The 16,764-nt window shown below is 45.2% G+C and overlaps 1 protein-coding gene across 2 annotated transcripts in view; it reads left to right on the top strand.

Annotated features, from left to right (window-relative positions):
- RNF150 (ring finger protein 150) overlaps nucleotides 1-15,450 on the top strand; it is a 192,587-nt gene extending 177,137 nt beyond the window's left edge. For both annotated transcript variants that reach the window (XM_066385554.1, XM_066385544.1), the window contains one exon: nucleotides 7,088-15,450. In XM_066385554.1, coding sequence (XP_066241651.1) covers nucleotides 7,088-7,206 — 119 coding nt within the window. In that variant the 3' untranslated portion in view covers nucleotides 7,207-15,450. The remainder of the gene's footprint in view (nucleotides 1-7,087) is intronic.
- Nucleotides 15,451-16,764: the final 1,314 nt, after the last annotated feature.

The raw sequence follows: 16,764 nt of genomic DNA, 5'->3' as shown, positions 1-16,764 counted from the left end.
AAGATGTCCTACTTTCAAGAAGATAGGCATTGGTGGCATGGACAAAAAGATGCCGTTTTGCTTTGAAACTTTATTTTTCAAGTACATTGGGGGAAAAAAAAAAATTCCAGCTTTTATGTGACCCAGAGCAGCTCCCAGAGTGTGAACCCTGGAGAATCAGAACACCTGGGAGATGATACTCACCGCCACGTTCTTTTCTCCCAACCCAGAGAACTCTTCTTCTGGGCACAACGTACGTCATCGCCTAACCGAGGAGGCTCACCCGGCCTACCGCCGCCTGTGTCTTCGTTCAGAAGGAAGGCAGCCGAGTAAATGTCAAACCTCACTCTAGGAAGGAGAATTTCCTGCTTTACCTTTGAATGGCCACCATAAAGAAACAATTAAGTTAGGAAAGCACTGACTTCACATCGAAAGTGTCATATCTGGTTAATAGAACACATGCTCAGTGAAATGGGAACGAAAATTATGCTTTGATAAAAAAAAATAAATAAAAAGCCACACCCCTCCTGTTGCGTCCCAGAATGCATCCTCCAGCTCAGGTGCACTGCCGTGGGTGACTCTCAGCCTTTGCTGGTTTCTGTGAGATTCTGGTAAAAGCAACCCTTTCACCTGAAAAATGCATATATGCTCATGACCATGAAAATATCTGTGCTCTAGGTACTTGGACTCTCCTGAAAGTCCACTTATCCTTTGGTTAAGAGTCTCAACTCTGAATGGTAGATACATACGGTGAAGTTCATGGACTCCAGAGTCAGTCAGAGCTCCGTTTGAAATCTGGTTCCAACTCGACCGCCCGCCCTGTGAGCTCAGAAAGTTTTTAACCTTAGTTTTATCACCTAAAAGTGGAAATAATAATTCTTCCTGTGTCATAAGTTAATCATGAATATTAAATTAGACAATCTATTTAAAGAACTTCCCATAGTCCCTGGCATGCACTAAGTACTTAATGAGCTTTACTATTGTTATTAGCTAATAATATACAAAACTTGATCCTGACAAAGCCAGAGTGGAACTTCAGTACAATTTCACTGTTACAAACATTTACCAGTGATGGGATTCTAACATGAGAATGTTGACAATAGCATCGGCCTGAGCCAGGGAAGTGATAAAGATAGGCTAGGTGTGCCCAAGCCCAGACAGGACAGCCTTGAGAACCTTACAGTTCAGGTTGAAAGACACCAACAATTACAATGCCCATTTCACAAAGGGAAACCTGTGACTCCTTAGGTAACATCTTATGTATTAAAGGGGGAAGATAGTAATAATTTGTGATATTTGCCTGATATCAAAAATGGCACAGGCGATGGCACAGTGGATAGAGCATCAGACTGGTATGCAGAAGACCCAGGTTCGAGACCCCGAGGTCGCCAGCTTGAGTGCAGGCTCATCTGGTTTGAGCAAAACTCACCAGCTTGGACCCAAGGTCACTGGCTTGAGCAAGGGGTCACTTGGTTTGCTGTAGCCCCACAGTCAAGGTACATATGAGAAAGTAATCAATGAACAACTAAGGTGTTGCAACGAAAAACTAATGATTGATGCTTCTCATCTCTCTTCGTTCCTGTCTGTTTGTCCCTGTCTATCCCTCTCTCTGACTCTCTCTCTCTGTCTCTGTAAAAAAAAAAAAATTGTGATATTCAAAAGGGGGTGGGGAGGAAGAAGAGGGTAAGAGGGGATAAATGGTGATGGAAGAAGACCTGACTTGGGTGGTGAACACACAGTGCAATATGCAGAAGATGTATTATAGAATTATACACCTGAAATCTGTATAATTTTATTAACCAATGTCACCCCAAATAAATACAATTAAAAAGTAAAATAACCATATTAATAATAATACATTGTGAAATTAATAAAACAAAATCCCACTGCTGAGAATTTTTTGGTTAACCACAGTTAAGCTACTGATTGAATTTCTTCAGAATCAAATGTGGAAATACATATATGAAAGCAGTAGTTATAGGTCAACAAAGTAGGTTACAAGGCTTGATTTAAAACAGTCTTTTCTGCTTACCAGCTAATGAGATTCCTTTTAACGCTGCGATAGAGGTGCCAGGCTGGAACGAGATGACTTGGGGTCAGCCTGTAAGTCCACCCTCACTGATTCAGGAACACCCACAGAGCCTCGTTTCCTTGGGGGGTGGACGTTATGAGTCAGTGCCTATAAGGGAGGTCAAGAAGCAGAATCTATTTAAAAGGAAGAAAAGGGAAATAAATCAATGGCACAATGTTCTCTGGCCATTTTCAAGCTCTTAGGGGCTCCCCCCCTGCAGTGCTCTGCCCTTCCCCTAAATAGATTTGCAACTCAAATTTCTACACAGGCCAACTCCATAATCTGATCCAATGCAGCAGACTGTTGGCCAACCGTGGTGCCCGTGAGCCTCTGTGCTTTGAGCTGGGGGGGGGGGGGGGGATGGGGCAGCACTTGCCCAGCTCACCCCAGTGATTTCCATCTGGGAACCAGGCACGTGTTCTACATACTTATTTCCCAAGATAAATTTAAATATAAAATTGTATGTGAAATACCTGACTTTTTAATAATGGTAAATAATACCTGACTTTTTAAAAACGAATCATGTCGGAGGCACCAGTTTGATCTTTGGCTATAGGTTTTGGTGTTAAGTGCTCTGCACCTGAGTTGTCTTTCTGTTCTTGGTCTCTTCTTGGACAACCTCATCTGCTCCCATGGTGTGTATATAATACCTTCTCTGTGTTGCAGCCTCCCAGATGTACTGATTGTCACAGCCTCTCCTCTAAACTCCAGACTATATCTAGCCACCATCCCCACATCAACCTTGGACTTCCTACGGGCACCTCACACAGCACATGTGCAAAACTCAGCTCTTGATCTATCCCCACCTACCCAGCTTCCAGTTTCTCTCGCTCAGTAAAAAGTCTCTGTATTGCTTTAAAAACTGGGGGTTACTTGACTTTCTCCTGTCCTGCTGCCATTGGCCAGTCCATCATTTGTCTCTGTCGTGCTCTTCTAAATGAATTCTTCAGTGTGTCCCCTTATCTCCATTCCTGTTGCCACAGCAAGCCACCGTCAGGTTTCATCTGTTTTCTGCAGTAGTTTCCCCTGGATTCCCTCCAGCCTCTGTTCTATTGGTCTAGTCTTCACGTAACAGCCAGAGTGATCCTTTACAGCAGTGGTCTCCAACCTTTTTTGGGCCATGGACCGGTTTAATGTCAGAAAATATTTTCACGGACCGGACTTTAGGGGGGACGGATAAATGTATCATGTGACCAAGACAAGCGTCAAGAGTGAGTCTTAGACAGATGTAACAGAGGGAATCTGGTCATTTTTAAAAAATAAAACATCACTCAGACTTAAATATAAATAAAACGAAAATAATGTAAGTTATTTATTCTTTCTCTGCAGACCGGTACCAAATGGCCCAAGGACCAGTACCAGTCCGTGGCCCGGGGGTTGGGGACCACTACTTTACAGTATGAACTGGATTGCATCATTCCCTGTTTAGATTCTCTGAATGACTTTACCATGAAGGAAAGCCAAGAGGAGGAAGTATGTCAAGTAGGCATGATACTACTGTGTTAAAAAGACTAAGAGGATTTCTTTCATCTGTAAAGCAGTACTAATAATATTCATATTGAAGGGCTGTTGTGAGAATTCAATAAAGGCCACTGTTATTTTTGTTATTTTTGTATTAGCCTTTGCAGGGCAGGACTTAAAATTTCTGTTGTTATTGGCTACTTTACAGTCACCTGCGGAGAAACTTCTAAATGTCTTAATGGCAGTGTTTTCCTTTATGTAATCATGGTCTCAAAGTAAATGATCTCTCTTGATTAAAGGATAAAATTCTGCTTTTAATAATTATGGAACAGACCAAGCTCAATTAAAAACATAAGGCACAGTAAAGAATAATTTCAGCTTGAACTGTGGTGGCACAGTGGATAAATGTCAACCTAGAATACTGAGGTTGCCAGTTCGAAATCCTGGGCTTGCCTGGTCAAGGCACATATGGGAGTTGATGCTTCCTGCTCCTCCCTCCCTTCTCCCTCTCTCTCTCTCCTCTCTAAAATGAATAAAAAAATAATTTCAAATGTCTTCAGATCATTTTTCAACGTGTTGAAATGGAAAATAATTAGATAATGTAGTTGATGCAAATGTCACACCTCATAAAAACTGAACCATTCTTTTGCAAATCTCTATTTTTATTGTTTTGAATTCATCTTTGCCTTGAGCGGTGCAGGACAGCCGATTTCCAAAATAGCATCGTGATTTTAGCAGCCCATAGAGTGTTGGCAATCCCCATGGCCCCTTTTTGCTTTTAATTCACACATTTCTATTTAGAAAACACCACAGTGGGGTTGAATTCATGAAATCTGCTGAGGCTGGTGGCTGAAGAGCAGGAGCGAGGGTGAGAAGCCCCCCATGCCAGTGCTGTGAACTATCTCCATGGGACCCTAAATCTGTGCTGCCTTTTTTTTTCTTACTAGATCTGTATGAAAGTCACAATATCACCATGATGGAGCTCTTAACGGTACCTCAACATGAAATAAGTTATATCAGAGCAAAAGTTTTATAATCATCAGCTTTCTGCTATACTTAGACATTTTTTATTGCATCTTTTAATTGCATGTTTCATTGGACATACAAGGTCTTCTGGTTTTATTTTGCTGTTGTTGCTTTAATCTTTTTCTTTTTTTCAAAGTCTTTTGGTTTTAAAGCTGCCTTTCATGCAGCTGAGCTCCCCTGACTCCTTTGTTCATAATCCCTAGCTTGACTCTGCATTCCAGTCATATTTAACTATGATATGATGTCCATCTAAGGCTCACTATCACCTCCAGACATCTGTATGTGCTATTGCTATGCTTAAAAGATTCTTCTTCCTCATTCACTTGGCTAAAACACAAGTTATCTTGTAGGGCTCAATTTAGACATCACACCCTATGGGAAGCCTTCTTTGACTCAGAGAAGGGTTACATAGCCTTCTTACCTGCTCCTATAACACCAGGTACCTCTTCCACCATAATGCTTATCCCATTGTCTTATGATTGACCAGCTAATGGGCTACCTCCTGAATGGGAATCATCTCACTCTTACCTGTATTCTTAGCACTTAGCACAATTCTTAACATAGAGTGGGGACTCTTTATGTCTTGAGTGAAGAATGATATAGTCACTAGCATTTTTTGGTTCTCTTGCCTCTAGTTAACTTTCTTAGTCAACCTCACTGCATAAAAAGTGTTGAGTATTTCTGTCTTTACTTCATAGTATACTGCAAGCACCTTCTTATGTAACTTCAAATTCTCTGGAAATGTCACTTTAATGGTTGTAACAAGATGTCCTTTAGAAACTAACACAGTTTATTCAGATATTCTCTATTGTTAGACTTTGTTACGTGGGATGTTATGCTGCTATAAATAATGATTAAATGAATGTTTTTGCATCTCTGATTATTTCTCTATAATACATTCTAGAAATGAAATTACTCAGTGAAAATTTCACAGTTCTACATATAATGTACTACTTACCTCAATGTACTATAAGGCTATCTTTTTTTTTTTTTAATAAGAGGCAGGGAGGCAGAGAGATTCCTACATGTGCCCTGACCAAGATCCACCCAGCAAGCCCACTAGGGGGCAATGCTCTGCCCATTGAGGGTGTTGCTCCATTGCTTGGTACTGAACTCTTCTTTAGTGCCTGAGGCTGAGGCCATGGAGCCATCCTCAGTGCCCGGGGCCAATTTCCTCCAATTGAGAGAAAGAAAAGCAAGAGGGGAAGGGGTGATAAACAGATAGGCACTTCCCCTGTGTGCCCTGAATTGGAATTGAATCCAGGACTTCCAAACGTTGGACCAACGCTCCACCACTGAACCAACTGGCTATAGGGCAAGGCTATCTTTTTAAAGAGTGAAGACTTCATGAACAAAAAGACTAGCTTGTTTTTACCTCATATTTATTGGTCATTTTTATTACACTCTTCCGTGGATGGTACAATAGTAACTTGCCCATTTTTCTGTTGGCCTGTTTCTTTTTTTATAAGAAATTTTTCTTTAGATTTTTTTATTTATTCATTTTTAGAGAGAGAGGGGAGAGAAAGAGAGAGAAGGGGGGAGGAGCAGGAATCATCAACTTCCATATGTGCCTTGACCAGGCAAGCCCAGGGTTTCGAACCAGCAACCTCAGTGTTCCAGGTCGCCATTCTGTCCACCATGCCACCACAAGTCAGACCTAGTTTTCTTATAAATTTAAATGCTCTCAATTTGTTAAAAATACAATCTTTTGTGAAATTTTGACAAATATTTCTAGTGTGATATAGGTCTTTGATCTTACTTTTAGTGTTTTTATTTTTTAAATTTTATGCATATTTATCCATCTTTTCTTTTGTGGATTGTTCAATTGTTTTTTTTATAAAGAATTTCTTTCTCTGCTTAGATATATATTTTCTTACTTAGAAATATTTTCTTCTAGCTTGATTAATGGGTTTTTTTCATTTAACATTTTGATCTTTAAGGATTTATTTTGGGCAACAGTGTGAGAAGGGGCTCTAACTAGATGTTTGTCTTTTTTACAAAATTGTCAATTTTTAAAATATCTTCTCTTGACCTCCAAAGAAATGCTATTAAAGACAATTATACTGAAATAACCAGCACCCAAAGACATAGCTCAGTGTTCACCATGAACGTTTTTTCCTTTTTTTAAATAGCTAAATAAATCTTTAATATTTCTATTTGCAAATGTACAGAAATTACACAGCCACACAGTCTTAGAACTCCAACAGCGTTCCCTGTCTGTTATTACAGAGTTAGAAGTCACAGGTGGAGGGAGCTCCAAGTTTGCAGATCTGCCCTTTTCACATAGTTACAAGGGGGGGTGCAGAGAGGTGTGGGGGCCAGGTGTGCAGAAAAGAGGAGGGCTGTTTCCCTGGACAGTCTGCCTTCTGTAAACACGGTGAAGGGGAGAGGTGCACCCCAGCCAGATGCTCTGGAGGAGCGGGATCTGGGGGGTGTGGATCTCTGGCTTCAGTTCCCCACCCTCCTTACTGGGCGTTTGGAAAAGAAAGCCTTCATTTATAGGAAGTCCGGCAGTTTCATTGACCTATGAACTTTGCTCTCTCCTCCCAGGTGAACAGGAGCCAGCCGTAAGCAGTGATTCCGATATCTCGCTGATTATGGCGATGGAGGTTGGACTCTCTGACATAGAACTTTCCACTGACCAAGACTGCGAAGAGGTGAAATCGTGAAATGGCAAATGTAGAAGAAGAAAAAAAAAAGGACGGTAGGACCCAAGGGGAAGGAAGGGAGGAGTGCCCCAAGACTTGGACCAGGCACACACAACTCCAGAACGCCTGGCCACCTGCAGGGCGCTCTGCTCAAGAACAGTCACGAAAAGCAATATCCAAAGTCAAGTTGATCAAGGCGCAGTTTCTCTGTCTCTATAACAGCCAACAGCCCACGGCCTTGGCAGCTGGGAAGTTGAAGGCTGATTTTTCCCTCCTGTGTCTTTGTAGACACACACTTCACAAGCTCCTAACACAGACTGAGAGGACACTTTAGGGCTTCTTAGTTTTCAATGTATTCCGGGTCTTATTTTCTTGTTGTGGAACAGAAATGTTGTGTTTGTTTAATTTCTTTGGCAAGTTTCTTTTTAAAGACTGTTTAGTTGCCTTCAGGTCCAAACCGTTGTTTTCCTTCTGATTCACTCCAGCTTTCCTATAGGGTTGTGTTTAGAAGTGCCAGTTCCTGCTGAGATCAGTTTGTATTTCATCTCTGAGATTAATGACCTTGACCGCTCAGTGTGAAGTGTGCATGGCTTTGGGAAGTGCTTGAACACCCCGAAACAGTCGAAGGCCAGCTTTCATTAGGAATCTAAATTCTCTCCAATGGATCTTTAAAGCCCCAGCTGCCAGACACCCCACACTCAGCACTGAGTCTGCTGAGGCCACTGCTCGCGGTTCTCAGTGGGACATCACACTGACTTCCACTTGCCAGGCTCTGTGAAGGGCCCACGCGACAGGAGAAGGAAGCTCTAGGGAGGCACTTTAATTTGGATTCTCACAGTCTTTGGCTGAAATTCTGAACTCAGAAGTTCCCTCCAGGGCATTCTGGCCATTCTCCATGGCTATAGGGCTTATAGCTGGAACTACAAGCCCAGTCTTAAGACCAAGTATCACACAAATTCTTCCTGAAAGCAAAATGTCTGTTGAACTGGTTTCCCCAAGGCTAGAATAGGCTCTGGTACGTCCAGTGGCTTGTGCAGGAGATGGAGCCTTTAGAAAAGTCAGCTTTGAGCCTGGTGTCCACCACGCCTGCACAGGGGCGCCTGGGTGTTACCCTAGTTCCCAGCACACATCTGTTACACCTCGCCAGACCTCCAGGAAGGGTGAAATGAAGCCGTTACAGATGGCTTCCCAGGGCTCCCTGCGTGGGTCCAGATTTTAAGTAAAGAAGGGGGTGTGAGTTGGTGAACCATGGGGTCTAAAAAATGTTGGCTCATCAAGTGTCTCCTGAGAGAGACAAAGAGGGAAAGGAAACGAGCTCTGGAATGGATTCTACAAACCACCCCATGTTTTGAAACTGTTTATGTTTGTAATCTTTTTTTTTGTAACCGTGACAGAATTGTGCTATTTTTTCTCCAGTGGGCAATGTTGTAATACATTAGACTCTCCCTGGTGCATAGACGACTAAGGTAGTGACTGGTTTCTTGGAAGAGTCAGGGATCACCCGGTCCTTGGCAGGAGGCGGATGCGTGGGCTGACCTCGGGAGAGGAGGCTCCCTCGCTGAGGTCTCTGCACTGTGGACGAGGCTCTCTCCTCACGCTCATACCTGTTCACAAGCAGAGTTTGGTTCCTCTGGAAAGCCCTGCTGCCTGCTAAGTGTGGCTCAGGGGACACCGCTGGATGCTCCTCTGTCACCTCCTTCAACCGTGTCCTACTGGATGCTTTCTAAGGAGGTAGCAGGGCAAGGAACACGGTCGTCACCTTCAGAAATGTCTCATCTGTCTAGGGGCCCACCCTTCCTGTACGGAAATCCAGGGAGTTACGGGGACAGCACTGAACCAGGGCTCAGGAGATCCCACGGAGCCGCACGCTTGCTAGGCCTCAGCTTCTCCATCTGTAAAGTGGAGGAGTTTATCAACACGGTGCCCAAGGCCCCTGCCGGCCTTTGGACCACCAGGGAGCATTTTTCCCCAGTGGCAGGGGGCAGGAGTCCATTTTTTCCCATAGTGATGGCCCGTAGCTGACTTTCTACCTTGGGAAGCAGGGTTGCTGGTTGTAGAACATGCAGTAACAGCTTCTGAGATCTGGCCCTCCCAGGCTGCTGAGAATGAATGATCCCAATGATGGACGTTTTAAACCCAAGCAGGAGTTGTTTGGTTTCCCCTTGGTTTAAATCCACCATTAGCCACAAGTTCGCCATCGGCAGGCGCCCTCAGAGCCTGGTTCTCAGGGTGCAGTTCCTGCCCGCACGGTGTTTCCTTCTCGGACAGCGTGGGCCTGCACCCCTGCCCCGCCTCCAGTCTGCGTGGCCCAGAGCAATTCTGGCATTAAGTCAAGTGGAATTAGAAGGATAATTCAACGGCGAAAGAAATACGCCTTGTATTCCACACCCAGAGAGAGATGCCTTTTAGAGTGCATCGTCCTCTGTCTGGGGACATCGTCCTGTCGCCACCTGCCGGGGGGCAGGTGCAGCGGGACTGAGCACATAGGCCGCGGCTGCCCCTCTGACGCTGTGGAGACGCGAGGGGCCCAGGAGCTCGCTGTGGCCCGTGGGCCTGTCCCCAAGGGGGTTCTGCTGCAAACACCCTGGCTCTGCAAGGTTCTTTACTTACCAAAGGTCTGTTTCTGGAGGAGTCTCTTGTGGCTTTGGTAGCTTAAAAAAATGTGTTTTAACCAACATGGTAGGGTACAAAAGAAATGGAAACAGCCCTTCACCCCAAATGTTCCTGCTCACCTCCCACCAAAGACCTGGGGACCCCATGGTTCCCAAAGGGTGTCAAAAGGTTGGGGACCCTCTAGACGTATATGCAAACTTTATGTGTGTTCACTAGTGTGCATCTTTCTGTCCTGAGTGTCTAGACCAGTCCTGTCCAATGGACATGGAGTGCGAGTCGCACGTGTAGTTTTAAGTTTTCTACCGGCCACATTAAAAAAAAATCAATAAATAAAACGTAAAAATAATAATATATTTATTTAATCCAATATTATTGTTTCAACATGGAGTTCATGTAAAAAGTGTTAATGAAATACGTCACATCCTTGTTTGTCCTCAGTCTCTGCAGAGGCTCACGGCACACCTTGGTGTGGACAAGAGCCCAACAGATAGCACAGGCCTCCGGTGTCTCAGATGGTCTCACCTGGTCCCCTGGCCCTCACAGGGGAAAAGGGTTAAACCTTATTTACCTCCCAAGAGAACTAGACTGCACCCAAGCTGCCTAAGGACGGGCCCAGAGATCCATTTGTCTGGTAACAGATAAACATTCAGGCCGCCCTTTCTGAGATCTCTGCGTGAACTTTCCAACCGCACCACAATGTCCATTACCATTTACTGTTATTTCCCTGACCAGTTTTTATTTTTAAAAATGTCACACAAACCAGGTTGACTTGGTGCTGAAACAAAGTTACATCCCTCACATCTATGGCAGAAACCCTTAGACAGCTGATGTGGCACCCAGGGGCCAAGGAGAAGTCCAAGCCTCAGCCCCTCGCTGTCCTGCCTCCCAGCCTGGCAGGGGGTCTTCTCCCAGTCCCCTGCCCCCTAGGGATTTGGGAGGGAAATGCGGGAAGTTCCATATTGACTCCAAATATAAGACTGCCTATGGCCTTACTGAGAAAACATCTTTGGGGTTTGTGACCGCCCAGCCACAGTGAGTTACGGCTGCCTGCCAACAGCCCATCTCTCCACACTTGAAGTCAGCGTCCCCCTCCCACCCCGAGGCTGTGGACAAGAGAAGGAGCATTTCCATTCCACAGAGTAAGGTAGAGTCGCCTCTGGGAATCGCTGCCCCTCTGTAGCTGGTCCCTTTGGGAGGTACTGAGCCTTGATCATGAATACAGCACCTGATGACTGATGGAGCCTCGAGGGTGTGTTCACAAACTCCCCTGAAATGTCAACAGCCTGGCGTGTTTGAGAAGGTGGAAAGTGAAGAGTGGCAAAGGCACATGCCTATTCTGTCATCACGTAGGAGCGTCATAACCATGGAGGCAAGTCTCTGTCCAAAGAGGTTGGTTTGTTTTGTTTTGTTTTTGGCATTTCCTTCATTTCTGGTGGAAACATCTCTGGACGTTCACGGCTCTGTTTTTGGTCATATGAAAAAGTGTGGTCCCCGTGGCAACTCCAGTTAGTGCGTTGACCTCTTCGTGGTCGCCATGCTTCTAGAACTCAAAACGCTGACAGCCTAACATCGGAATCTTTCTTATTTACGAATTTTTATTAGATAGAAATTCTTGCAGTGTGAACACAATACATGACATCTAGTTATCCGTGGAGGGCCTCCCCTTGACTGAACACAAAGCAATCTCATTCTATCAAAACTCTTTCAGGAAAACAATCTGGGATATAGAGTACTCTAGGGAGCGAGGACTCAGACCTCCACAGTCCCGGGGTCCCCGAGGCAATTTCAGGAGCACTTTGTGCTGTCACCTAGACTATGTTCTCTTTTCTGTCTCTGTGTCGGCTTTCTCTGACTGCCTGTCTCATTCTTCGTACGCACACCCACACACATTCTCCTCCCGCCTGTCAGGACCTGGTGGTTCTAGATCGAGCGAGTTACTAACGTGGTGGCCATTGTCCGTGTGGCCAGGGTTTTCTTCTTATTTCATGGCAGCGCCTGTGTTTACACAGCAGAGGACGCCCAGTTCATTCTAAAGGCAAATGACCTTCCTCTGTAAAGGAGCTAGCCCCCGTTTTCACTTCTCAGATCTAACTGTATCACAGACCCTCTGTAATGACTGCCTCCCCCCGCCAGGTTTCCTTGCCGGAAAAGTCTCCCAGGTAAATAATGGTGAGGAAGCGACTCCAGAACGCTGTCTAGATGTGCTATCCACCACCTCCAGCACCTGGGACCTTCCTAGGTCCCTGGGGTTAGGATTTCTTAGAAAAGTGTATGGGCCAGGCAGTAGCTAGTGGCCACTCAGACTTGTTAACATTGTAGCATGAGGGCTTGCTCTTTGTAAGTGATCTGAGAGGCCACTTCTCCCTTTAGACTGAAAAACAGACACAAAGCAACCATCCTAAAGTGAGGGGCACGGGGCTCCTCAGGCACTGCTCTGTGCCCCAGAAGTCCCTCATCCATGCGATCGCAGGGCGGAGACTGAAGAGCACGTTGCTGATGGCAGTTAAGGGGACGGTATGAGTACTACCCTGCAGGTAGTCAGAACAGAGGATGGCAGGGTGTGAACATGGATGCTTTTCCCAAATAAATTCTCAACCCCTAGGTTTAGAGCTGACCTCTCTCTCTCTCTCTCTCTCTCTCTCTCTCTCTCTCTCTCTCTGTGTGTGTGTGTGTGTGTGTGTGTGTGTGTGTGTGTTAAGGAGTTAAACTCATGATTGCAGGGAAAGTTTGGATAGCCTGAAAACAAAGTTAAATTCTGAGAAGCGAGTATGAGTTTCTCATCACTTACCTCTTCCCTTTTCCTACTCTTCTCCCCATCTCACAACTCTGGGCCCTTCATAATAGAAACAATCGTTTTTCAAGATCCTTTGATCAGTAGCCACATTCTTCCCCTCTGAGTCTTTTGGCAGCACTAAATTGTCATCCCAAAGCTAAGGATCCTAGATGTGGACCCTTAATGATCGAACCCTTTAATTGCAGAAAACTTGCTTCTTCTGCCAAGAACCTGCTAAGGCCATTCACATCTCTGCTCGCCACCCTCTGCTCTAGGCCTGCCCCGGGGCGTCCACAAGTGGCTTTTGTCAGGAATCTCAGTGATCGAAGACCTCATCCTTATTATTATTGACGTCTGCACTTCCTACAGAGCCATTCACTCTGGGGTCACCAATCAATACTTGCTGATGATTCCATAAGGCAAGAAGACACATCTCTTAAGAGGTCTGCAGGTGTACACAAAGCACGGGAGAAAAACCTGTGGAGAAGGTAGTTCAGCCTGGATTGCCATAGTCACTGCCGGGCAGGAAGTCTACAGTCTTATCATTGTCCTTCCAGCAGAGGGCTTGGAGAAGCAGGGAAAATGTGGGGACCACATGTGCCCAATAAACCAAAGACAAATTACCATCTAAATGGCACACATTTCTCCCATTGACTAGTTTAATTCTCTCCTAATGTTCTTGTAAGAAAAAAAAAAACCCAGAAGGTGAATTGCCTAGTTGATGGAAACTGAAATCTTCAGGGTGGGGGGGTTTCTCTTGCAGGCTGCTAATTGACCTTACTAAATCTGAAAATCTAAATAAAATGCCTTGTGGCCTTAAGTCCCACAGCATCGTAAATATCTGAAAAGTTTTTGACAAATCTAGCGCTTTATTCAACTCAGAGTATTGTTCTCTTGGAGAATGTGACGGTTTTAAATAGCCAAAGAGTTTTCCTGGGTAAGAGTTAGTTAATTAATACCCCACTCTTCTGAAGAAAATACCAAACTGTCACCAGTACTAGTTGGTAGAGCGGTTGAAGAAGGACTACTAACATAGGAACTTTTCAGTCTGCTTTTGTGTTGGCATCTATGGTACTTACTTTCTGTAGGACATTATTGCAAAAGGGCAGAGCGCCCCCTGCTGTAAAATCGCCATTATTCTTTCAGCCTGTAAATTTTAGAGTCCTCATTTCATCAGCAACTTAGTAATTTGCCTTTTATCTTCCAATTCTCTCAGTAGTTGAGAATTGGGTTTATCAAAGGAGCAACGAATGTCACAAACCCTGAAAAGTTGAAAAAGAACCCTACCGAAGACCTCACTGTCAACAGCCCTTTCTTCAGCAGAATGTTGACACGTGTTGTTGGCTCTGTTTGTAAAATTAAAAAAAAAAAATTGCCTCTGGCTGGAATGTTTGTACAGAGTTATAAGGCAAGGGCCTGATTGCTTTGTAAGTTATCTCAGCTTGATTCTTGTCAAACTGCAAAGGAAGATCAATAAACAGACTTCTTTCATATGAATGTAGATATGAAATACGGACGTGTTTTGTACATGTACATAATAATATATTGACATCCTACTTTCACGTTAGTAATCTGAAATGGTTGTACCATTTTCTAATTAGAAAGAGATGTCGAAGTAGGGGAGGGGTGGAAGGGCTGTTATTTTTATAGTGGGATGTTCCTTATATTTAGAAAACTTGGAGTAATTTTGTATTTGTGAAAAGTTACATTCCATTCACTTCCTGCAAAAACAATGGGTCTTATTCTTCCAAGTGATTGTGAGCTGGGAGAATGATAATTCTGGTTTCCAAGGGAGCCTTCCAAGAAGTACGTACATGACGCCCAAGTCCATAGACTGTGGGCCATGACCAGCAATTGTCAATTCAATAATGTGAAAAAAGAAAAATCCAACTTATTTGAACAACCCTGTGTATATAGCACATTATTTCCCCTGAAAAAGACATCTGCTGTAAAGAATGAATTGACCGTTATGAAATAGTCAGATGGGGGGGGCATCATAAATCAGTCTCTTGTAGCTCCCTAATAGCAAGGAAAAAAAATCCAGTGGGTTTATTTGTCTTTTCTAAACAGGAATTGTGTGCTTTTATTGGGGAAATGAATGATGTCACAGGTAGAATTTGACTGTTTCCCCGTGAGGTCTTTCTGGCCCACCTGCTGACCACATGTGTGACAATGGTCCCATCATGGCATTCCCTAACCTGTCCATGTTCAGATCGTGAGACTGAGCTTCCATGATGTATTTGCCACACGACTCAAAATCAGCCAAGTTATTCCTGATGCCGTTTGCGTGGGTAACCTGTCATTTGGGCTTTGGTTAGCTCTTAATTGCTGAAAAATTTAATCATTAACTATGTAGCTATTTTACCCTACCACCGTTTTCTGTACAAAGTAACAGGCATATGTAAACAGTTACGGCAATGTTGATTTTCCTTTCTTTTTTCTTGTATAAATCTCGTTTCTTCTTCCCCAGGATGGGCACCTACCTTATTACTTCCAAAGCACTTTATGTCTCGAAATACAAAGAAGTTAAAAAAAAAATAAAACAAACAAAAACAGTTTTGAAAGGGATTTGTCTTCTATTAGGAGACACGGGCTTTTCTTTCATTGAGTCTACTCTCTGTGTGCTTGGAAAGAGCCTAACCAGTGTGTCTTGTGCTGGGAGTGACACAGTGTTCGGGTTGAGAGTCGGAACCACTCAAACGTGCAACATGGCTATTTTTGTTATATAGAAGACTATTGTGTAAATAAGTGCCATCATGTTCTTATGTACTGGTTAAAAAAACAAAATGCAACTCTCATGATTGAAAAGGATTGTGAATTCCAGGAAATTTCATTGCAGAATTTTGTTTGGTTTTGTTTTTTAATAAAATGGAACCAGACGCTTGTGTTTGTGTCATTCGTATGTCCTCGCTGTGTTGCCCGGTTTAGAGTGCCGGGAGGGGGGGTGGATTTTCAAAACCTGATATTTATCATGCAACCCAGATTGGAGTAAAAAGAATGGACCTGAATCACCTCGTCATTTCTCTCAGGTGAGGCAAGTGCTGGGCACCAGACCTCCTCATAGCTCTGTTCCTCTCAGTGAGTTGATTAAACGAGTTCGAACAATTTGGAAGAAGGGGTGCTAACCATGCCTGTGGTGCTGGCACACAGGAACGGAGCTCTGTTCTGACCCCACGCAGGGTTACACCGCGGGGGCTCACCCGAAGGGCTGGGGTGGCCAGGTCCCTAAGCAAGGCGAGGGAATGCTAAGGAAATAAGAAAAGTGGGAGCCACCAACCTTGGAGAGAGGAAAGGAGAGGCCCCTGTTCATTGCTGTCGCTCCCATGGAAGGACCAGGCTGCTCGGTGGGTGTGGCCCGCCCAGGGTTGCAGCTTCGCCCCTGCAGGAGCCGGGGGGTTGGACCTGCCCAGCGCAGCCCAGCCTTCCTTCCACCTGGCCCCTCCAGGGATGTGGTGTCCACACAACCTCCTGGCAGAAACTCAAACTGCACTGGGCACCGCAGGTGTCCTCCTGAGCCCTCTGCTACCCAGACAGGGCGCTGCTGGGACAACAGTGGGAAACATCAGCGCCTGGAGGCTCTGCTCTTGGGGCCAGTCCCTGCTCAGCTCCCAGATAGGAAGCTGTTCTCCAGGGGCGGTCAGGAACCATAATGAATGTGCCCCATTAGAAGGCCCCTTAGGGCCCTGGCCGGTTGGCTCAGCGGTAGAGCGTCGGCCTGGCGTGTGGGGGACCTGGGTTTGATTCCCGGCCAGGGCACATAGGAGACCAGGGCACATAGAAGTGCCCATTTGCTTCTCCACCCCCTCCTTCCTCTCTGTCTCTCTCTTCCCCTCCCGCAGCCAAGGCTCCATTGGAGCAAAGATGGCCCGGGCGCTGGGGATGGCTCCTTGGCCTCTGCCCCAGGCGCTAGAGTGGCTCTGGTCGCGGCAGAGCGACGCCCCGAAGGGGCAGAGCATCGCCCCCTGGTGGGCAGAGCGTCACCCCCTGGTGGGCGTGCCGGGTGGATCCCGGTCGGGCGCATGCGGGAGTCTGTCTGACTGTCTCTCCCCATTTCCAGCTTCAGAAAAATACAAAAAAATAAAAAATAGAAGGCCCCTTAGGTGTTTTTTATGCTTCCCGCGTTACGATATTTCTCTCCCTGGACGCCGGTTGTCTTCAATGAAACTGACATCAGGCACTGCGATGCTAGACGC

The sequence above is a fragment of the Saccopteryx leptura genome, chromosome 1, assembly GCF_036850995.1.
Source record: "Saccopteryx leptura isolate mSacLep1 chromosome 1, mSacLep1_pri_phased_curated, whole genome shotgun sequence".
Taxonomy (NCBI): Eukaryota; Metazoa; Chordata; class Mammalia; order Chiroptera; family Emballonuridae; genus Saccopteryx; species Saccopteryx leptura.
The sequence above is the reverse complement of the archived record's forward strand: the minus strand, read 5'-3'. Positions and strand labels throughout refer to the sequence as shown.